Below are 24,128 nucleotides of genomic sequence, written 5' to 3' on the forward strand. Positions count from 1 at the left end.
AATTCAAACCGGCTCCAAAATTTTAACTATCAAAATTTTAACCCTCTTAACTATTTGTAAACATTCTTAATACGCAAGAAATATAAAGAGAGGTAACATATTCCTTATCTGTTTGAGGAGGGTTGGTGGGAGGTATTTGTACGAATAAAGTGTCAGTAAAGACACTATTTACACACAGGGAAGAAAAAGGAAGTTTCAGTTGATCCAACAATAATGATACATTGAGAAATGTTGTTAGTGATGTTTTCATTAAAATTGTATGTGCTATGTTTGAAATACGACTATGCAAACACCAGATTACACCTGGCCAAACTAATGCAATACATTGGTATTTTTATCTCTGGCAGAGCTTCCCAGCCCGGGCGTGCAGGGCAGAGGACAGGTGCAGTGAGAGTAGGAAAAGCTAAATGACCCTAGATCCAATCTTGGGCCAGATCCTCAGCGGGTCATCGCTCCGACTCCACTGAAATGGAGCTATGAAGATTCAATTGAGCTGAGGATCTGCCCCCTTGACTCCCCACTGCAAATATTGTGCTGTGCTTAAACTGATGGGAATATGTTGGGAAACACCGATCTAGGCCTATGGGTGACATGTGCAAACCACTCAAACCATGCTTTTTTTTTTGCGACCGTCCATAGACGTTTATCATTGGGATGGGCAGACTTCCTATTCTTAATGGGTCAAATTCTGAGTGTGTTTGTATTGCCCGGTGATTCTCTGGAAGATGCAGTACAGAAAATACTACACAATCAGATGCTACAATGATTAGTGCCGTGTAAAAGCTCAGCAAGAATCCTTCTCTTCCCTCTTCTCCAAGATGCAGTGTTAATTACAACCCTGCCAAATTCTTGGGGAAGGCACGCACCCAGTTGGATTTTAGGGCACTGTTTATTAGGTGGCCATCTTGGTCTGGATAAGAACAAGGTGACCTCCATGCAAAAGGCAGGAAAGTGAAAAGAGCGGGAATCAGTTGTTGCTAAGTAACCGGTTTCTATATAAACAAACGAAGGGAGGGGCCAGGGGCTCTTGTCTAATCTTTGGGGCTCGGGTGTCTAAAAGCTCACTCTCTCTGTGGGGTGGTACAGCTCCCACATGGATTACTGGCCTGCAGTAGCCACTCTCTGAACGAAGTTGTCATCTTGGGGTTTATTAGTTATTTGCTTTTGGGAAGCAGACGTGCGCTCTCGGACTAGATCCGGTTAGTTAGATCTGACACTCACCCACAGACGACGCAAAGAGGGACAGGGTGGATCTGAGATAGGGTTACTTACCTATCTTGGCCCCCTGTGATCCACCGTTGGTGTCCATCACTGATCTCACCAGTCCGGATTCTGCAACCTCGCCATCGGCAGTAACTGAAGGGGGTAGAAAAACATCTTCGCTTTATCGAGTGCGTGTGTTTGCTTATATTCCAAATCTCCAGTGTCCTTAATCCATGCCCCTCCCCTTCCTTCCTTCTCCTTTAGTAAATAGAGTGTTGTGAGTTCATCTCCATGTGGTGGTTTCTTTTATTCCAGCTCGGATAGAGGGGCTTAAGTGGGGACCCAGCGGGAGGTATACTGTAAGGCTCCCCGAAGTCTTCTGGTCAGATAGGGTCCCTAAAAATCCTTACAGCAGGGCACCTGGGAACCCTTTCCATGACCATTAATGCAACCTCAGTGCTGTAGGAGTGTCTGAACCCCCTGCATTCTCCTTCAGCTTGGCTTTCAGCCCGACAATCCACTGGCTAAGCCCCCACCTCAGCACTACCCACATGTACAGTAACCCCAAGAGCACAGTGCAAAATTTGGCTCTCTGGGACTGCAAAAGAGTGAAGAAGAAAGGGACAGGACTTGTCCACAGTGTCGTTTAAATAAAAATCAACAGCACAAAGGTTTACAATGGTGCATACAAAGCCTTGCAAAGTAAGGAATCTTCCAGTAAGCTTTTGTCTATCCACTGATTCTATCAAACGCACAACAGAAAAGATACACTCTGGTTGGGGAATTCAAACCCAGAAGCTCCATCTCTGTTCAAAACAGAGGAGGTTTAAGTGTATTTTATGCACTGTTAGCATCATATTGATCTGGAAAAAAAAGATCATTAAAAATTATCTCCAGGTTAACACCAGCTTTTTTTAGCCTTCACTTCAAAAGGTGCCCAGTTCCTTATACCTGCAAAAGCATTTGAGTAGGACAAAAAGCAGGGCCTTGGGAAAGAATAAAGGTTTGGGGGCAGGTTCTCCAATCTCTGCTCACACTGAGTAGTACGTATTCAAGTGTGTAGTCCAACTCAAGTCAACTCCCATGAGTCAGTGCTACTCCATAGGAGTCAATTTTGCAGAAGCAGACGCTTAGGAAGGCAGCCCATGTAATTTTTCATGCGTTTGTGTCTACGTGGAAGAAATAAGCCCAAATAGTGGGCGGTTAAGCCAACGTGCCCGTCCCCAAAAAGCCTCAAGGGGTGGTAGCCCAGCATAATTTCACCGCCTCCCCCTGCATTCTTCTTTGAAATGTTCCTCTAAAAATCATAGGCGGAATCCTGAGTTCTCATGCTTTCTCTGTGAGGCACTTAGAAACACAGGAGAAAGGGAAGGGAAGGCAAAGAAGTTATGTGTGTCACTTCAAGGAAAAGGCAACGCTTTTCATTGTGCCATTACCAACCTCCCTCCCCTACCCCAGAAGTCCCCGTAGAAATGTAAAAAGGGGTGACAGTCTCAGCTTGCCCATTACTAATTTAGGCAAAGGAAAGGTTTGCCAAGAAGGTATTTATAACCCAGCTAGCAAGGGGTAGTAAGGGGTCTGGGAGGAGTGGAAAACATGTGCCGCTGCTGTGCGCATGACCCAGCTACTGAGATCAGGACTGGCTAAGACCAGCTTCTAAAGTATTGCATCTCATGATAGTCATAGTGCTTTTCCATCACCCCGTGGGGCACGGAAAGGCTGAGGGAGGGGGGAGGTCATTGCAGAAGCAGGGTATAAATTAAAGGCGCCCACGTCTTTTTTCCTCAATGAAGTAGTCCAGCAGCTTGCAAGCAGAGCTGAGAGCGAGAGGCTGGAGACAGGCACTCGTTTAGAGAGAAAGGATCAGGCATTAGCTCTGCATCCTTTCTGCTCGTGAATCCAAGTTTCTTCCCTCCCCATTGCTGCTGAGGACGCAACTCCCGGAAGATGAAATACATCATAGGTATAGGGGGGTACGTCACTGCATTTATTTCCTGCTTTTTATTGTTGTTGCGCGCGGCACGCCCTGGGGCGTGAAGATGATATGTACTTTTATGTGGTAATAAGGCGGGGATTTAAATAAGGCAAAAATCTAGCACTAATGTCTCCTAACACTAGATCATGCTTGTTCTATTGCCTGCAGAGAGTTCCGCAGGTTGGGATTTATATAGTAATAAAGGGAGGGAGCTGAAGCCAGAAAAGCTTTATCTTTATCCGTGATTTCTAAGTCGGTTTAAACAGCTAAGAAAACGAAAGAGCCTTTCAAGGCAGAGTGAGGTTTTAAGTGTTCCATTGCACAACCGGGGAAGTTGATGGAAAAGCTTCCTAAAATGGATCCAAAAAGAAGGGTCTTTTTTTCCTTCCCCTCCAAATGCATGAGACTGGGAAGTAGATCTGCATGAACCTCCAGAATTGGGTGACTGCAGGGGACAGATCCTCTGCGGGTGCCGGTTGTCACGGGCCATTCAACGGACACCCGCGGAGGATCTGATGTATAGGGTATGAAAAAGCATGCGAGGGTGAAAGCTTTGGAATGAAATGTTCGAAGTCGGCACATTCAGCCCTGATGGCTCCCGCCCTCCTCTGGGGAGGAAAATCCCGCCGCTTGGGGATGCAGTTGTGGGGGGAACGTGGGAGTTTGAATCCAGATCTGCCCCAAGACTCATTCACAGGACAGCAAAGGTAGACTCCCTGCGTTGGGGTTATTTTTAAGGCAGCTGTTTAAAGCGTTTCCCTCTCGTGGCAGATTTTTTTTAAAGTCTCAAGGATCTTGGCTGTATCAACTGATGTATCCTAAGTCCCACAGATAGCAGAGTAACGGGGCTAAAGCAATGCCAAGAAGAAGACATTTGGAATCTATTTTTAAAATGGCTTGTTCATCAAAAGGGTGCCTGCCTGGGCCAGTCCCCATCGAGTGAATCCCTGGGAGACGTCTGCTCATGTTCGTTGTTCATAGTCCCAGGATTTAAAGACGGGGCAATATTTTAAGTGAGCAACTTTGCCCCTTCAGGGCTGAAGCCACATGGGTCTCAGAGAGATGTCAGGGCTCTCATTGAAACACACATGGCAGAGATCCTGGGCCCCCAAAAGGGGAGCAATTTAACTAGAGGTTTCATAGAACACCCCCCATTTGAGACTGAGGGGAACAATCTGAAGGACAGGGGGACTTTCCCTCTGACTGGAGGGGTCCTCCCCTTTGGCTCTGGTTCTTGAGAGGAGGACCCTGGAGATGTTGTGAAGGCCAAGTCTATAACAGAACTAGATAAATTCATGGAGGACAGGTCCATCAATGGCTATTAGGACGGGCAGGGATGCTGTCCCTAGCCTCTTTTGCCAGATCCTGCGGGGGCAAGAAATATTGAAGCGAAAGTGATGGAATTAATGTAAGAAATATCCCTTCCTTCCATCAGGGCAAACAGTGTGGAGCCTGCTGGCCTTCAACACGTGCCACAAATCAGAATTCTTGATTAAAGATTCTTTTTAATTCATATAATGCAGAAGCAAATAGACATGGTTGTAATGGAAATACCCTCTGAAGAAGTGCTGTTAGTCGGCAGTCATTGCCCATTGAACTAATGCATCTTCCCCAATGCTGCTTCAAATTTTCTATTTAGCGTGACCAACGGTGGCAAAACCACTTTGACCAACCGGCTTATCAAAGCACTTCCAAACTGTTGTGTTGTCCATCAAGATGATTTTTACAAGGTAAGTATAACTACTCTGCCTATTTAATGGATTTAGAAATAGTTATATATTTAATGTATTTCTCTATTTAGTACAATGTCAAGTATGTACCATAGGGACGTTCGGTGTGCGTTTGTGAGGTTAAGTTGTTTAGGAAGAACATATTTCACTTTTGAATTGTTTTGGACAGACTGAAATACAATTGCCTTTTACTAAATGCTAGTGTGTTAGTTTCAACACAGTATGTGGAACCCAGCGTGTTAGGCCAACAAGCTTGGAACATAGGCTGTGGAAATGATCATTTCCACAGCCGATCTCCTTGAGTTTTAATTTCAAAGCAAGCGCATCTAACCTTAGATCAGCCCACGGTTTTAAAGGAACTTTTTTTTTTTTGCTTTTATTTCAAATTATTTTCCTAGTTTGTCCCTACCTTGACCCTTTCTTGCTATCATTCTCTTTCTGGTGCTTTCAAATGATCTTTTATGACAAAGCTGCAAGCAGGTCGGCATTTATAATTTAAAACAAAGCCAAACCAATCTATCGTCCTTTAGGCACATCCTCAAAAGTATTCAGGCTCCTAACTGTCACTGATTTCAATGGAAGTTAGGAGTCAAAATACCTTTCAGGAGCTGGGCCAGGAAGAGTATTATGTCAGGGGACTGTCTAACACCATTAGCTCTGTTTTACCTCTGAAGGACCCTGAGCCAAAGCCAATGGAAGTCAGTGGAAAAAGATCCCATTGGAGGTAGTGGGTGTGTTGGATCAAGCCCAGATGATGTCAAAGACCAAGCCACGTTAGAACATGTTCCTGAATTGTGTTTCACACTAACAATTTTCACAATGGTTATACCAGGGGTCAGCAGCCTTTCAGAAGCGGTGTGCCGAGTCTTCATTTATTCACTCTAATTTAAGGTTTTGCATGCCAATCATACATTTTAACATTTTTAGAAGGTCTCTTTCTATAAGTCTATAATATATAACTAAACTATTGTTGTATGTAAAGTAAATAAGGTTTTTAAAATGTTTAAGAAGGTTTATTTAAAATTAGATTAAAATGCAGAGCCCCCCGGACCGGTGGCCAGGACCCGGGCAGTGGGAGTGCCACTGAAAATCAGCTCGCATGCCGCCTTTGGCACCCGTGCCATAGGTTGCCTACCCCTGGGTTATACCATAGTTTGATCCCACTGATCTAGGCAAGACCAAGCCATGTTATGATGATACGGTTGGAGCAATCCTATTTTAATAACACGATACCCCCAGCCTCGTAGATTTTCCTGTGCTGACAAACCTATAAGCTGTTTGTCCGACCTTCATAAGCATACACACCCTACTGAATAGAACTAAATAGATTGTATATATTGCTAAATTGGGAGCATTTCTTCACCCTAACCCACAAAATGCAGCTAGATGAATGCTAATAGGAGTTTAGGGTAAAGGGGGTGGAGTTCTCGCTAATTTTTTCTGTAAAATATATAATTTCACTCTGACATGTTTAATTTATAAATGGTTCTTGAAAGCACAGCTAAGATGAAGCAAGATTTACTATGCTGACGTACAGCTTTTATTGGACGTGTTCGTTACACTAATTCCTACTATGCTGAACATGTGATCTAGCAATTGTCACTTAATACTACCTGTGTTTTTTATATCCGAAGATTCTATTTCTTTGTGTAAAAACCATGGTCCTATATCTAATCAGATCTGGCATTATTAGACTATGTTAAACTTAGAATCCTTTGTCAGAAGCAGCCCCCGGGGACAAGAGAGCAAACGAACTTTCTGAAGCTCTCAGGCTGCGGGACCTGTCAAAAGGCCCCGTCAGATTTCCCCCCCAGAAGGAGGCGGCAGCCGGTTTGTTAAATGAACACTTGCTCCGTTGTGTAGTGCAGCAGTGCCCAGGTTGTGATCTTGTCTTAGCTAACTGATCACCCTGCCTTTGCAGCCCTGTTTTATTGCTCACTATATTTCAGCCACAAGATCAGATAGAAGTCGGGGAAGACGGCTTTAAACAATGGGATGGTAAGAGCGGTGATCGCTGTAGGAAGCAGTAATGTATATTTTTCCTAAGTATTTCTTTTTCACTCTAATATTAAGATTTAATGGTAAATTTCCATAATTCTATATGACAAGTTTATATTTACACACTTTCATGCCTCTGTGGTTTGTGGCTTTTGACTTCCCCGCCTTACTTTCTTCTAACTAGCGCTGGAATCGTTGGATATGGATGCAATGGTGAGCACGGTGCAGGCGTGGATTGAGGAGCCAAGGAAGTTTGCCCGTTCCCATGGGGTGAACGTTAGGCCTAACTCTAAAGAACCCGTCCCAGAGGAGATCCACATCCTGGTCATTGAAGGCTTCCTGCTTTACAATTACAAGTAAAATGTCTTTTTATTTACAGACAAATGTGTGGCAATGAAAAGGCTAGATTTAGAGCTCTGGGCACCGAAGCCTCCTTGCAATTAGTTAACTGATCCTTGCAGTGCTGCTGTGAGGTGCCGTAGGGAAGAATTTCCCCCACGTTACTGATGGGGAAACAGACACATAGGGCACGTCTTCACTACCCACCCGGATTGGTGGGTAGAAATCGATCTCTCGGGGATCGATTTATCGCGTCTCATCTAGACGCGATAAATCGATCCCCGAATCGACGCGCGTACTCCACCTCGTCAGGAGGAGTAAGCAGTGTCGATGGGGGAGCCGCGGCGGTTGATTTGCCACCGTCCTCACAGCGGGGTAAGTCGAATAGGATACTTCGACTTCAGTAGCTGAAGTTTGCGTATCTTACATCGACACCCCCCCCCCCCCCAGTGTAGACCAGCCCATAGAGATTGACTTGTTCAAGGCAAGTTTTTAATCAAGAGCCAGAATTTGAATTTGGGAGTGACAGGCACCCAGACTTCTGCTTAGACCAGAGCTCCTTACCCACTGATCCTGCAGTGGTCATTAAAACTTCCCTCCTATGTTCTCCTGCCAGCATGTCTCAGCCTAGACTGGCAATGATCACTGATGGGATCAAGAAGATACTTTATTCTCCAAGCCCATTCAGTCCTTGGCCTCTGTTAGTACATAGGTTTGTTTGTTAGCCTGGGATAGAATTTTGGGTTTGACTTTTTGATCCTCTTATATCTTCTACTAATATGTCCTAACAAAGGACAAAAGACACTGTGTATGGTGCTTCCAGATGGGTTTGTAAGTACAATGGGAACAGCTAAGAGCAGTTAACGTGTTACTGGGGAGCACACTTTAAGATTGCCTCAACCCCTATCTCAAGGCAAGGTCAAGCAACCAGTCGGGCGGGGCAAAGAGGGATGGGGGGGAGGTATAAAAGACCAAAGAAATGCCTGTCCCTGACTGTAGTACAACCTCACTCCTTACCCCTCCCAAGGGGTACAAGAGGTGGGATGAAGACCCCAGGCCCAAAACAGAACATGACCCTAAGTTGTAAGGGGTGGGACTGTGGGCGTGCATTACCTGCTGAGGAGGGGGAGAGGGGACACTAGGAAACAAGGCTCAGCAGCGTCACATGCTGGCTGGAAACTAACCCCAATAAACATGGCATTGCCTGCACTTTGGACTTCTGGTCTTCTGCTTTCTGTCTGCGTGACAAGAACCCAGGGACAGGGTGAAGGGAAAGCCGTCTAATAGCCTCCTGTGAGGTAAATCTCAATTAGGAACTGGACTGAGCTCAGCAATTAATTTCACATTTGAGAAAAACATTTTTCTGCACTCTTCTTGCAGTGAAAAATTAGTTTTGGAGGTGGGGAGTAGTGTACTAGGCTGGAGAAGGAGGGACATGGAAGTCTCCATGACTTATGTGTCCACACATATAACCTTAATGTAACTTTAGTGAAATACAGTCGACAACTATGAGACTTCCAAGAAGCGTTACAGTTGCCTTGCATCAGAATCTTAGCTCTCAACTGGATAAGAGGCGACTTGATTTCCATCTAACAGTACCCTCATGGGGAACAAATATTGAATAATGGGCTCTTCAGTCTAGCAGAGAAGGCATAACACGGTCCAATGGCTGGAAGTTAGACAAATTCAGACTGGAAATAAGGCATAAATGTTTAACAGTGAGAGTAATTAACTGAAGGTTATCGTGGGTTCTCCCTCACTGGCAATTTTTAAATCAAGTTTGGAAGTCCTTCTAAAAGATCTACGCAAGGAATTATTTCGGGGAAGTTCTCTGGCCTGTGTTAGACAAGAAATCAGACGAGATGATCACAACGGTCCCTTCTGGCCTTACCCTCGGTGGCTGGTTTTGCGGGGACAGCATGTACGATGACACCTGCTCGATGTTTAAACGCTGAGTCTATCAAGCTTCACAGGTACAGGCAATCTGCTTTCTGAAGCTGAACGTCAAATGTAAAAGGGTTGTCTCCACAGACTACATATTAGGAGAGCCCCTTTGAAGACTACATCGGTAACTTGCCTAGGGTCCCCAAGGCCTGTACAGTGCCTGAATGAAGTGGAGCAGTGTTGCCCAAATGAGACTTTGGGTCCCATTATGAAAGGCTCCATCTTGAAGTGAACAGCCTATCTGTAGGCCAAGATGGAATGCTGCATTCTGGGAGCCTTCATGGGAGGTATCAGAATTCTGTCAGTCAAACTTTGCTCAACCCTGCTGTACAAATCTGATTGGTCTTGCAGTGATCCTCTGGTCTGATCTGACCTCTCCAGTGAGTGTTTTTTCAACCTAGTAGGAACATAATTCAAGTCAAATGTGAAAGAATTAACAGCCTGCATAGTTTTTCCCCCTAGGATCACAGGCTGACTAGCTTTCTTGTGCCAAATCTGGCTGTTCGAGCCCCTTTAGACACCTTACTTCTGTGTAGTACGCACGAGTATTTGGAAATTTCAGGCTGACTGAAACATTGTCTGCTGCAGAATTTGAAGCAATGGCACGCCAAGCCATAGAGGAAATGTAGAAAGCTTCTATTTGTCGCAGCGTGGCCACTAGCATTTGTCTCTCCGTCTGAGGAGATAAGTGATCTAGTAGTGATCTAGTGTTGCCTTTTTTCCCCTGCTTCCCCAGACCACTGACCGACTTGTTCAACAAACGCTACTATCTGACAGTTCCCTATGACGAATGCAAGAGGAGGAGGAGGTAAGCTAGTCGCTTGAGCTACGTTTAATAATATTTGGCTTTGCTATAGGTTCTGCGCACGTAGGCAAGACCGCGTATTAGTCACGTGACTGTTGTGATTCAATACTATATGTATTGACATCACTTTCCAACTGAAGTTCCAATTCCAAACTTTCAAGCCAGTCAGAGGACGAGGCCAGCTAATGGGGCATTTCCAAAGACAGCTTTACTTCCTGAAATGTCCAACTCTTATTGTCTCTGGGCACTTAACTCGCTTAGGAAACCTCAGACTTCACCATTTTTGCAAAGCGGGGTGGAAGGCGAAGGAGAAGGCCTGGGATTGAATTGGTTATGATGTGAGGGCTTCTATTTTTAAGGGCAGAGTTGAAGTGTTGTGTCTTTGATGGCTCTGTAAACCTGAAAGCAACCAACAAAATTTCAACGGGCAACACGCGGCCCCGTCACCAAATAGTCTTGGCATCAGCCTGAAGAATCGCCATTAAAAAAATAAAACCGGCTCCAGTGCTAACCCACTCCCCAGCACACCACCTAGGAAGGAATCTCATTACACATATACTATTGAAGGACCATTAGATACCTGCCTTTGGTCTTTAGCATTGTGCCAGACATAGGCGCCGACTTCCCCTCTGCCCCATGGGTGCTCGAGCCCCCGTTCCACAGCCCCATCCCTGGACCACCCTTGCTCCACTCCAATTCCACCCCCTTCCCCAAAGTCCCCGCCCCCTCTATGTCCCCATTCTGCCCCCTTCCCCCAAGTCCCCACCCCACCTCTTCTCCACTCCTCCCCCGAGTGCACCGCGTCCCCGCTCCTCCCCCTCCCTCCCATAAAGTCTTAAGTGCTGCCAAACAGCTGTTAGGCGGCGGACAGGGGAAGCGCTGGGAGGGAGGGGGGTAGGAGGCAAGGCGGGGGTGGGGGGAGCTTGGCTTCCGGTGGGTGCAGAGCACCCGGTAATTTTTCCCCATGGGTGCTCCAGCCCCGCTGCACCCACGGAGTCGGCGCCTATGGTGCCAGACACAATGAAACATAGTAATCTAACAGATTCCTTTCCCTTTTAACACCCACAGTACACGCCATTATCCTATACCTGACCCACCTGGTCTTTTCGATGGACACGTGTGGCCCATGTATTTAAAATACAGGAAGGAAATGGAGACCCATGAGGTTGATGCTGGTAAGTTACTCTCACTGCAAACGGTGCTGCTGATTTAAGGCAGGCAAGACGTCATTCCAGGAGGTTATTCCCTGTCATTCTACTGCCTGCTATTTTGCTTGTGATGAAGCCAAGAACACTGGCCTGGTTGCAGCCTCATTAACGTCAATGAAATTGCTCAGGGGTAGCTAACAGCTTTGATTAGAAAACACCATTCAAAGGCAAAGTGTTATTTATAACCATGCAGCCCTAGGAACAGGTTATTCCCGGAAGTCTAAACCAACCTGAGAGACTCCGTGGAATGAGATTTATTTTGGTTGAAAATGTAGGTGTTTTGGGGCCGGGGATTATTTTGTGCTGGCCACCTGCATGACATGGTTCAAGTGCCTTTTGAAATTTGACCTTCACAAATGCCATTCTGACTGCAACTGATCAGTGATTGTTTTTCCCCCTTTTCAGTTTATCTGGATGGCTTGAAGTCCAGAGATGACCTGTGCCATCAGGTCTTCGAAGAGATTCAGAACATGCTTTTCAATTGTTCATAGGGAAATATACATCTGCTTCTCTGTGTATTGGTTGCCCCCACTGAAACAGCACACTCCTTCCATACTCGGGTATTATTTTCTTCTTGCGTTTCAGGGTCTGAGGAGAGCTAAAGATCCAGATTTGATGTAAATAGTACTTTAGACATTAGAAGATAGATAAACCCTACAGAATTCTGTGTAAACCAGTCACATACTGTCCTTTGGAAACACTCTTATGTATATAATTGAAAAAAAAAATGGAGAAGTTATTTACAACTCAGCCACAGGCAGTTTTTTATATTCCACTGGTTTAAATATGTAATGGTTTAAGATGCATTTTTATAACGAAACACGAAACAGTCAGAAAACCACCATCTGGTCTGCCTGTATTTTTGAGCCGATGTTAAACCTTTGTTTTATTGCTTGTGATACCACTTTTAAGGTCACGTTTTTTAAAACATGCTGATCGGAAGGAAATTAGCTGTGTGTCAGCCAAACCTCGACATATTATTTTATGCTTGAACCAAATTTGCACTTACCCTAAAATATTGTGGCTTTCACAAAGCTAGTTTCTCTCCCACCCTGGAGTTCTCCACAGTCAGATGCCTCTTAATTATCAACACCTCTGTGAGATTATTGATGTTACCACCACAATCCCCATGCAGTAGATCTACCTATAGCGTCCTTCAATCCTCAGCCCTGTCTCCAAGAAGCAGCAGCAGCAAAGAGCCTCTCACCAGCCAGAAACCTATCTTCCCCTGGGCTCTGCTAGCCTCCCCTTTGTACCTAGGGCCTGTGCTTTTGAACTACCGTCTCAGCTGATGGGATAATTAACCCCTTAGCTCATCAGCCCCCAGTCTGAGTAGATAATTAAGTCTTCCTCCCCTCAATCAGGGTTTCTCTGGGGGAACTAGTAAGTGAGGGGAACGCTGGGTCAGCTGCTGGCTCTCAGCACACGGGCACAATGGTCTGTTTCACACTCTATAGTCAACTGCCTTTTGTAAGATAAAGAATTTTAAGTGGCAGCTCATGTCTCCTCTTCATCTTGTAATCTGAGCATGAAAGTGATTCAGTCTTGAATTCCCCAGTTACTAGGACTGGGTCAACAGCAGAAATGGCCATGCTATGGAGTGTAAAAGTCAGTGGGCAGAATCGGGACCACCGTTGCACTTTGGCACTGCCCGTGACTTCGCTGAGATTGCACAGATGTGAGTGAGGGTAGAATCGGCCCAGACTTTAATATTAAACTAAGACTGATCTGAACTGGGAAATTGAACCACTCCTGAAAAGGTTTTTCAGGTATTTGTCCTGAAACATCTTCAAGTTCTAATATAGATCCTGATCCTGCAAATGTTTAAACATCTACTTCAAGCACGTGAGCAGTTTGATTGAATTCAGCAGGCCTATCCTCATGCTCAAAGTTAAGGACATGCTCAAGTGCTGTGCTAATCAGTCATACACTGGACAAAACCCTCGTCAATACCATTTCAGAATCAAGCAGCTGGAAGTGTGATCAAAATAACGTGTCCTGGAGGGGCTCTTTTACCCACATCATAAATTGTGCACTTGGCAAAAGCTTCCTAGCAAATGGAGTAGAATACCCCAGTCGCAATTTCACGAGCTGTAAATGTCACGAGGAGTTTTGCTTTTTTCCAGTTATTCATCTGGCAAGACTGACGCAAATGCAAAATTTACTGTAAGAACACGGCAAGTAACCTGTGGCTTTTTTTTTTTAAGCCAAGCCATAAATAGCAGCAAAACTGGAGTCAACCTGTGGAACTCCTTGCCTGAGGAGGTTGTGAAGGCTAGGACTATAACAGGGTTTAAAAGAGAACTGGATAAATTCATGGAGGTTAAGTCCATTAATGGCTATTAGCCAGGATGGGTAAGGAATGGTGTCCCTAGCCTCTGTTTGTCAGAAGGTGGGGATGGATGGCAGGAGAGAGATCACTTGATCATTACCTGTTAGGTTCACTCCCTCTGGGGCACCTGGCATTGGCCACTGTTGGCAGACAGGATACTGGGCTAGATGGACCTTTGGTCTGACCCAGTGTGGCCATTCTTATGTTCTTATATCTTGTTTCCTTTTATTCTATTTGCCTTTTTGAGGAAAATCAAAGATGAAACAGGATTTTTTTCACAATCAGCTTGAAGTCATGGCGAGGCAGTAGAAAGGTACAATAGTTGTGCAAACCCTAAGCCTGGAGGCTGAAATGTAGAAATAGAGCTTGACATGGAGAATAACTCCAACTGGCATAGCCTGGGCCTTTAGAGAGGCATAGGAGGAATTATGCTTCTGTGGCCACGTTTGTGGCACTTGCAGCGGGCATTGGGAGTGGTGCATTATGGGCAGCTATCCCAGCGTTCAAGTGACTGCAACGTGCTTTTCAAATGGGGGGGTGGGGGTGGAGTGTGACAGGGAGTGTGTTGTGTGTATGTGGGGGGAGAGAGAGTGGGTTTGGGGGGGGGGCTGAGAGCATGTCAGCATGCTGTCTTGTAAGTTCAGACAGCAGCAGATCTCCCCCTCCCCCCCCCCCCCAGCATTCCACAGTAATGGTTGCTTTGTCTCGGAGCAGATAAGCATGCCGGCTGTCAGAAACAGAGCTTTGAAAGGGCATATCCGCATTCCTGCGGTGATTCAAAAGCAATGACAAGAGTGGCCACTTGACTTAAGGGGATTATGGGACATTTCCGGAGGCCGATCAGAGCACAGTAACGCAACACCTCATTCACACTGACACCCGTGCGTTGTAGCCAAGGGGCAGCAAATGTTATTCCACTCGCCGAGGTGGGGTACCAGGAGCGCTCTAGTTGCGGAGTCAAAGCGCTCTACGTGCCTTGCCAGTGTGGACGGGGAGTGAGCTAGGGCGCCCGGGGCTGCTTTACTGTGGAGGCAAAAGTTAATAAACCAAACTTGATGGGTTGGATATTAGGCCTAACTGGTGGGCAAAACAATGAGGGGATGGGCTATTCCACCCATCCCTCCCTTTCTGGGTCCTTAAAAGAAAGATTTGGGGGCGGGGGGACAAAAAGGAAGAACCCTCAGGGACAACAAACGGAGGCTACTGGAGGAGCTTCACCAGCATGGCTACCACCCCCACTGTCTCCTGGGACCGTCTTCGTTCTAATGCTGAGGGATGTCCTGACCCGAGTGGGCCAGAGGGGTGACAACATCATCTGGATCCTGCTCTATCAGCTCCAGCTGAATCCCAGCTACCATCTGGGGTGAAAGGACTTTAACAGTAGCAGCTCCAGCTCATCTCAACTGACTTCTTTTCCCCCAATAGGACAATTACTGTCTCTGATTCCATGGAAGAGACTGTCACACAAGGAGGGTTTTTCCTTCTAAAACTCTCGCCGGCTAATGGGACAAAGAACAAGGAATGTTATAATGACAGCCTGACTTAACACTTTACATTTCAAAGGCTTTCCCTGTTTTGTCTTCTTTTCTGTATGGTTAATAAAAGGTTTAAAGGATTTTTAATGGGGTGTTTGCCATGGTACTAAGCAGGCTGGGGTCTCTGCAGAGCAGTGGTCCCCAAACTTTTGAGGGTTGCACCCCCCCTTACGCCTGTCCGTGGCCCCTGCCTCTCCCTGGACCTGGGTCTGGGAACAGGGCCACGGCTTTGGAGGGGGATGTGGACAGGACTAAGGAGGCTGAGGCTGGGACCACAGCTGGGGGTGGGTCTGGGTCTGGGAGCAGGGCCACAGCCCGGGGCCAAGGCTGGGGGCAGGGGCGGAGCCAGAGCTGCAGCCGAGCTGCGGTGGGGGCCAGAAGCCGGGCCCGCAGCCCGGATGAGGCTCCACTCCCAGCCTTGCCCCCAGCCTCGACTCCGGGCCAGGAATGGAGCTGCGGCCAGCGGCCAAGGCTGGGGGCTGGCGGAGGACCAGGAGCAGAGCCACACCGAGGCTGGGGCTGGGGCAAGGTGGGGGCCGGGGACATGTCTGTGGGCTGGACCAGAGCAGAGCTGGGGGCGGGGACGAGCTGGGTGGCCCCTTTCCCACCCCTCCCTAGGGGGCTGGCCACCACGCCCCCTGGACATTCCTCCACATGCACCCCACAGTTTAGGGACCTCTGCTGTAGACCAATCCTGGACCTTGTCCAACACTGTCTAATGTTGGATGTTATGTTAACACCGTTAGCCCATATACTCCATCCAAATTAATACAACAGGTCACCCCCTGAAAGAACTACTCCGGAGACACAGTAAATCAACGGGTAACTTCCAAGAACCTGTTTCCCTCAAGGGCCCAGAATAAGAACCGTGGGCAAGAGAAACATTCCGCCAGCTTTAGCACCATGTGAGTCTTGCAGAGCCCGAGACAACCGTTGCGGGAGGATTTCCAGGCATCCACTCCTGTGCTGGCTGTGGTGACAAATAGCCATGCAGACGCGATGGCTCTACAGCCCGAGGGAATGAGACAAATTCAGCCCTGGTGCAACGGCGGGGAAGTCGACCGATCTGCCCCTGTTGACACCGTCTCTGCATTCGGTGTTTTGTTAAATGCCGTGCTCCTCGAAGGGGGAAAAACAGCCTCAGCAGGCGCTCCTGGGCGTTAACAGAAGGCCGTCTTAAAAGACGCCATCTGCAATTAAACTGGACGAAGCCCGTGAGAATACGCTGCAGGGCTCTGTATTGTGTCAGCTCTGAGGTGTGACCAAGCGATCCCATTTCCAGCCCTTGGGAGAATGAGGCCAGTTGCGTCACCTAGCCACTAGCCCACTGCTGCCACCATCTGGAAGTTAACCCAGGTTAGCCACCCGAGGCCTTCAAAGAAATACGTAGTGAGCTGAGAGGGAATAAGCCAGATTCCACCCAAGTGTCAAAGCGCTGGACAGGGCTGTGGGTGACCTAGCGTCAATTTCTGCCTCTGCCACAGTCTCCCTGCGAGACCTTGGGCAAGTCACGTGACTTCTCTCACCCTCTTTTACCGATGGGGGGCTGAGGCGAAGAACCCTTCCTTGTCTAGTTACATTGTCAGTTCTGTGGAGCAGGGACTGCCTCCCACCTGGGTTTGTGCAGCGCCCGGCCCAGCGGGGCCCTGATCTGGGCTGGGGCCTTGTGACAGAGCGGGAACAGTCAGTGTCCCCACATGTGCTAAATTGACAAGACAATTGATGAAGCACCAGGCGATTAACCCATTAACAAGGTGATTCCGCTCGTCAGCTGAGGACGGTCAGGCTACGTCAACACTAGCACTTTTGTCGGTCAAATGTATGTCGCTCGGGAGTGTGAAAAAAACACCCCCCTGACCCACGTGAGTTACACCGACAGACGCGCTGGTGTGGACAGCGCTACGTCAGCGGGCGACGCTCTCCCACCCGTGGGGAACAAGCACGTGTGTGGCGTGCTGTAAATCCCGCACCGGGTGTTGAACGTGCTGCAGCCGGGCGTGCGGGCTGTTTGCAACACGAGGCGCAGGCTGAGGGAACCCTGTGACAGGCCTCCAGCTGCTGCTGTCATACAAAGAACTACCAACAATTAAGATGCGGCCCTAGAGCCAGGGCTTTTAAATCTCACGCTTCAGGACAGAGGGGTCACCCCTGGGTGCTCCTGGCAGCCCAGCTATGCACAAGGCTGCAGTAGTTGCCACAGCACTGGGGGCGGGCTGGTTCTCAGAGACGCAGCTGGAGCTGGGCGGGGCTGGCCTGGGAGGCTATAATTATCCCCAGGCCTGCGTGCTCCATGTGTCAGGATGAAAGCGACACCCCCTGTTCGCGTAAGCAAGAGATCCGGTGTCTGGCAGTCAAGCTGGGACTGTCTGGCTGCCTTGGGAGGGGGATTGGCAGCCGGCCTTCCCCTCCATCAGCACACTCAGCTGGGAACGGGGCCTGACTCACCTGGGCTCAGCGCGACCCACTCACGGGGGTTCTTTCCACCAGCCCCGATCACCGACGCCACCGGCTGAGAGCCAAGCACGGGGTGACAAGGCCGCCAGAACTGCCGCCTCCCCTCCCCAGCAAGGAGCAGGGTCCATCAAATCCAGCCCTTCCCCTGCCAGAGTCTGCTTTGCAAGGGCACCGAAAGTTTGGCTTCTTCTGGGGTTCAAGGAGGCAGGGTGGCCTAGTGGGTAATGCACCAGACTGGAATTTAGGAGACCAGGGCTCTAATCCAAGCCCTGCTATTTGCCTGTTGGGTGACCTGGGAGAAGTCACTTTCCCTGCTCTGTGCCTCAGTTTCCCCTCCTGCAAAAAATGATACTGGCCTCCTTTGAAAAGCACTGAGAGATTTAGGGGTGAAAAGTGCTATATCAGAGCTAGGCGTTATTAGTAGGTGGCTGCGCCCACCGTCTATTCGAAGGGGGCTCAGAATTTCAGCCCAGGTGCTGCTGCCCGTGAATTGATCTGCTAGGGTGTCCTCTCCCCCATTGGTGGTGCAGCATGGGGCAGTGGTTCGTGAATGGCAGACTGACCTGAGCTTCCCATCTAGAATGGGTTATGGGGGAGTAACCGCCCTCCTGCGCCCCACTCAGGAACATCCAGCAGGTTGCAGGTTTCTTAAGCTTCCCGGACCCCGCCATGGGGGACAGCCAGAACCACAGACCCTGCCGTGGGGGGCCGAGGGGCAGCCAGGACCCCAACCCCAGACCCCGCTGGGCCCCCAGACCCCACTACATGAGGCTTTGGGGCAGCCAGGACCCCAACCCCACCGGGACCCCACCGTGTGGGGCTGGGCAGCGGCTGGCTGCCCGGACCCTGAGACCCACCGGGTGGCAGCCAACTGCCCCACTGGGTGGGGTCAGGCGGCAGCCGGTTGCCCAGAGCCCACAAGCCGCTGCGTGGCAGGGAGCCGGGAGCCCGCAGCCTTCAGCACACAGCTGAGCTGGGCCACCCCAGCTGTGTGCTAATTGGGCTGCAGGTGGCGTGCCGGCCGCGGGCTGAGAACTGCTGATTCCTAGTTGCAATGATTGCTGTTACCGCCGGGAGGAAGTGTCTTCCTGACCTGCAGCCCCTGACAACTCCATGCCCTGAAGCATGGCAATATTGGTAATTTGATCCCAGCTAGTGAAACGGCCGATGGGATTCTGCCTCCCACAAGGGCAATGGGGTTACCAAGAGGGGGGCCAGGTTTGTATATTTGAACTAGCTACGGGCCCGAACAAGAATGCGGGTTCAGGACCCCACCACGCGACTTTGGATCCTGCTCTGAACTGCACCGCTCCGGCCCAGCCCGGGCAGTAAGTCATGCCCTCGTCCTGGCCAGCATTCAGGAGAATCTCTGCTATACAACCCCTCGCCGGGTGAGTTATTTGGGGCATGTCGCCTTTTATCACCCCAGTCATGCTCACATCAGACGCCAGCCCTGTCTAGTGAAGGAACAAAGTAGCAGGAGGAGAGAAAGAAACGGAGGCAGGGCAGCTGCCCGCGTGCTGACAGACACAAGTGACTGGGGATCCAGGCACCGTCAGGGCTTATTGTTCTGACCCTACCAGCTCCTGGACCAGTATCGAATCACTGGCTCGTTGCCCTCCTGTCACGCTGAGCCACGTGGCTGACAGGGACAAACAGCACCGACTCCCAGTGTTCCCACCTGCGTGCCGAGAGCACATCGGCTCCAGGCCCGTCCTTTTGTTGGGGGCCCGGCGTTCTGGGGATTGAACCTAGGGTTACTGCCCGGCCGGTTTTTACCCGGACAGTCCGGGTTTTGGCTTCTGTGTTCGGGTGCCATTTAGGGTTGCCGAGTGCCTGGTTGTCAGGGACCTGGCAACCCTAAATGGCAACCGAACCAAAAGTCCAGTTACCGCAGGGCGGGGGGAGGCGTCGGGTCATTAACCCATGCCAGCCCCAGCTCAGCCGGGGCTGCCTCCTATCTGCAGGCAGGCTCCTTGAGATGACCCAGCGAGTGACGGAGGGAGGGGCGGAGAGGAGCAAGCGATGGGGGTGGGGCCTCAAGGGAAGAGGCAGAGCAGAGGTGGGGCCTCAGGGGTACAGGTGGAGCAGGGGCGGGGCCTCAGGGGAAGAGATGGAGCAGGGGCGGGGCTTCAGGGCTCCAGTTACCAGCAAATAGAAAGGTGGCAACCCAAACTGAACCAGAATGGGAAACGCCAGCATGGTATAACCCATGTTAAACGGGACTCTGCCCATTGCTGTGTTACTAAATAGGATCAACTAGCCCAGGGGTGGCCAACCTGGGCCAGAATTCACTCGGGAGATCTAAGCCGGGCACTCTCTGCCTGCTGGTTGATGATCAGGTTGAGCCTCTGAGCCCTACCCCAGCTATCGAGCGGAGCAGCGTGTGGCGTGAAAGCGAAGGCAGGCTCCAGGGGCAGTCAGGGGGAGCAGATAGACAAGGCAGCCAAAGGGGCAGGATTTGATTTGTTCAGCTGCTGGGTGAGTGGGTTTCTTGCATGTGCTGGGCCTGGCTTGAGGGAAGGGCAACGTCCTTTGAGGTTTCCAGGCAAGGCAAAGACAGGGAATGGCTCAGTCTGCCTGGCCTGGACAAAGAGCTGATTTATGCAGATGGAGAGGAGTCAGACGCTCCTCCCCCCCCCGCAGAAGGGACAGCTTCCCCAGCTGGGATTATCAGGACCTGGGTGACGTCGCACAAGGGCTGAAAGGTCAGCACCCGAGAGGGGAGGATCACCTTCCCCAACCTGCCGTGGACCACAATGACTCAGCCTCCCTCAGCCCTCCTGACCCAGCTGCCTCGGGATCCCACAACAGAGCCGGCATGGGACAGCTCCTTGCACAAGCACCAGATCTCACTCCTGAAATCTTTAGGCAGCGTGGCCTAGAAGCATACCAGGCATTGTACAGAGAATCAGCGTCCCTGGATTCTCTTCCTGGCTCTGCCACCAACCTGGTCTGTGACCATAGGCTGGTCACTTGCCCCCGTTGTTCCTCTGTTTCCACTCCCACCCTGTGGGTATTTCAATTGGAAGCTCGTTGGGGCGGGGAAGGTCTATACAGCGCCTAGCATAAGGAGCCCCAATCTCAGCTGGGCCCTCCAAGTGCTACAGGGACATAAATCATCAGTTTGGAGGGGCAGCTGCAAACATCTGCAATCTTCAGGAACGCTTTAAGTGGGGGAGTCTTTAGAATTATCCAATTTAAATCCCAAATTTAGGTTTTGTAAAAGAAAAATAAGTTCCCATTCCGGCAATTGGACCTACCGGGACAGAGCCCAACACCAGGGCAGCCCCCATGGGACTCGACCCATGTGGCTCTGAATGCAAATCATGCCCTGTGGTTTAAAACCAAGAACGAATAGTAACGTTTCTGTGTTTTCCCTCTCCATGGAAACAGGGGTTTGTCTTTTATTTTAAACACTGGGGAGATGAAACTAGCATCCATCCAAGGGCAAACATTTAGTGAGAGGGGGAGACCCGTGATCAAAGAGAAAACAACTAGGCAATTTATAAAATCCACTCGACCCACAGGCGGATCCAGACATGTTTGCTCATGAAATCCACTGGGTTCCAACTAACTCACTCACTCTCTCTCTCTCTCTCTCTCTCTCACACACACACACACACACACACACACACACACACACGTTAGTATGCTAACTTTGAATTTGGGAGACCTGGGTTAATTTCCCTGCTCTGCCAAAGACTTCTGGGGTACGGCTACTCTACAATTAGATGTGAGCACAGCACGTGTGAACACCCCCGATCTAGCTAGATCGAAGCGAGCTGGAGTAACAACCGCAGTGATGCTGCAGCCGCCCAGGTTAGCCCTGTCTGTTCAGGACCCTGGTTCCATACGCCAGCAGCCCGCCTGTGGCCTCACTGCTGCCGTTACTCAAACTAGCTTTGGGCTACATGCTGCAATCACTTGCCTTGATTGCAGCGTAGACACAAGAACATAAGAACGGCCGTCATGGGTCAGACCAATGGTCCATCTAGCCCAGTGTCCTGTCTCTGACAGTGGCCAATGCCAGGTGCTTCAGAGGGAATGAACAGAACAGGTAATCATCAAGTGATCCATCCCCTGTCACCCATTCTCAGCTTCTGGCAAACAGAGGCTAGGGACACCATCCCTGCCAATAGCCATTGATGGACCTGTCCTCCAGGAACTTATCTAGTTCTTTTTTGAACCGTGTTATAGTCTTGGCCATCACAAGAAAGTCTTGGGGTCTCTGTGCCCCAGTTCCCCTCTGTACAATGGGGCACTGCCCTACCCCACAGGGGGGCAATGGGGATAAATACACTAAAGATTAGTATCTGAGCAGCTCTCACACTAGAAAGGCTGTGTAAGGATCATAGATAGATCAGGGTGTTGGTGCAGATGCCTTGGTAGTTATAAGTACCTCCAACCAGTTTAGTTCGAGCCGGGCTGGGCATTGCATCTCCCAGTCAAAAAACAAATAAAACATGAATTTAAAAAATGGTAGCGCACAAGGAAAATTGCAGCGGATAATTATGAGATGCTGAAATCCTTGCCGATTTCTGCGCTGCCACTTCGTGGCTGAGTTCTGAAAGGGCCAAAGTCAAAAGTCTTTCAGCTGGTCTTTCTCCGGCTATTTCCAAAGGTCACCTGGCAGGCAGGCAGTTCGGAGAGAGTAGAACTTGCTGAACCGCTCAGCTACTGTGCGGCTGCCTTATGCCAAAGGTGAACCTGCCCGGTAGCAACGAAACACCTGCTACTAGATTCCAGCCCCTGCCGGCCTGCAGGATAACAGGGAAGAGACAGAGAATGAAAACAGCCTTCGAGCCTCGTGCTGAGCTAAATCTTGGCCCCACTGAACAGCACGGGGGCCTGCGGAATGAAGCATGCAGCTGGAATTCACTAGCTGGACGTTCTAACAGTCACAGGTTAATTCTGGATTAGACTCACCCAACCTGATTCTCCAGCTGCTTATGCTGGTTTGACCCCAGTGCCCCTTCCATGGAGTTACTCCTGATTCACACCACTGTCCTACACAGCAGAATCAGAAAATTGGATCTAATAGGGTCCCCCAAACCAAACTCCTTTGCGGATGTGGGGCCAAATTCTCAAGGCACAGGCAGCGTAAATCAGCACCTGTAAACCCCCCCCCCCCTCAGGGTGGTGCTCAGATCCCCTCTGATGGCGGCTGGGTCACATACTGAGGTTGATAACAGAGGTGGCTCTTTTAGCTCAGGCAGTACTAGAGGCTACGCTTTAAAAACCGGCGGTCCCACGTTCAGCCTTTGCTGGCCACCCCACAGGTGTGATACAGCGCACACGTACGCCCATGAGATGCATCTGTCAGCGTTCCACAACTGGAGACGCGGTGCACTTGCCCGGTCCTGGAAAGGAAAACAAGAGCCCTGGCGCCTAACGTTATTTTGGCAACGGACCAGCGGGCACAAGCCCTGGTGCCTCTCTAGGGGACTCCCTGGGGGTTTGGGCACCTACCCCTGAGATTTTAGACACAAAACATCCACGATTCCATATTTGTTTTCCTTTGAAATGAACCAACCAACACGCATTTTTCTGGCCCGCTTGGTCATGGATTGTCGCAAGAAACAGACGTGGAGGCAGCAGGATTTGGGCCAAGCCTGGGAGCCCTCAGAGATGGAGCAGCCTAAATCACCATGTGCCTTTTTAAAGCATCCCACGGGGCAGAGCCTACCCCAAATCTCAGTGCCAGGCTGGGAGCAATGGACTCCTCCCCCCACAGGCTATCGAGAAGTCTCGGGGTTGTTGTACCAGCTGCAACACGTACAGCGCCCCATCACGGGGACGTTCAGGCCCGTACCCACCTCCCTTTGCACTCAGTGGCCTGCACGGAGCCCTCATGGCGCAGCTCTGTGACATGCAGGAGGTGTGGGCCCCCCAAATCTTTCCCCCACCCCCTTCCACAGAGCTGGGCCAGTTGCGGCCGCAGATGATTTGTCCCTTTGACATTTGCATCCTTTCCGGGGCCCTGTAATTGCTGCAGGAGACCGGGATGGGGAAAAACACCAGGGGAAACCCAGCCCGCAACGAACAGCCAGGGCCTTGGTTGCTAGATTCAGAGGGTCGGTCGGGCAGGTGGAAAACTTTGGGGGAACTATTTTTCCGCTGGAAAATGCGGTCTGCTTGGAAACATTTAGTGGGATTCCGGCAGCGGGCAAACAAAAGGAGGGGCTTGAGTCTGGGGCACTGGGCACCAGCACCAGCCCGCCCGCACATCCCAACCAGGGAGGGAACCCGCCGGTCCCTCAGCTGGAGGGGCTGGCCAGTTAGCAAGGGCTGAGGGGAAGCAGGAAGAGGTGCTGCGATAGGGAAGCGAGAGGCTTTTAATTTAATTTTTATTAATTAATGGAGATATCGTATCTCCTAGAACTGGAAGGGACCTTGAAAGGTCATCGAGTCCAGCCCCCTGCCTTCACTAGCAGGACCAAGTACTGATTTTGCCCCAGATCCCTAAGTGGCCCCCTCAAGGATTGAACTCACAACCCTGGGTTTAGTAGGCCAATGCTCAAACCACTGAGCTATCCCTCCCCAAAGGGCAGGGCAACGGTAATGAGTCACACCTGGCTCCCGCCTCCTTCAAGGCAGGATAT

The 24,128-nt window shown here is 49.9% G+C and overlaps 1 protein-coding gene across 1 annotated transcript; it reads left to right on the forward strand.

The window, feature by feature from the left end:
• The first annotated feature begins 3,150 nt into the window (after positions 1–3,150).
• NMRK2 (nicotinamide riboside kinase 2) lies at positions 3,151–11,693 on the forward strand. Its single transcript, XM_065422198.1, has 7 exons — positions 3,151–3,176; positions 4,818–4,908; positions 6,858–6,906; positions 7,091–7,262; positions 9,926–9,997; positions 11,063–11,169; positions 11,608–11,693. The coding sequence occupies exons 1-7, from the start codon at positions 3,151–3,153 to the stop codon at positions 11,691–11,693; spliced, it is 603 nt and encodes a 200-aa protein (XP_065278270.1).
• The last annotated feature ends 12,435 nt before the right edge of the window (positions 11,694–24,128 follow it).

The sequence above is a fragment of the Emys orbicularis genome, chromosome 24, assembly GCF_028017835.1.
Source record: "Emys orbicularis isolate rEmyOrb1 chromosome 24, rEmyOrb1.hap1, whole genome shotgun sequence".
Classification (NCBI taxonomy): Eukaryota; Metazoa; Chordata; order Testudines; family Emydidae; genus Emys; species Emys orbicularis.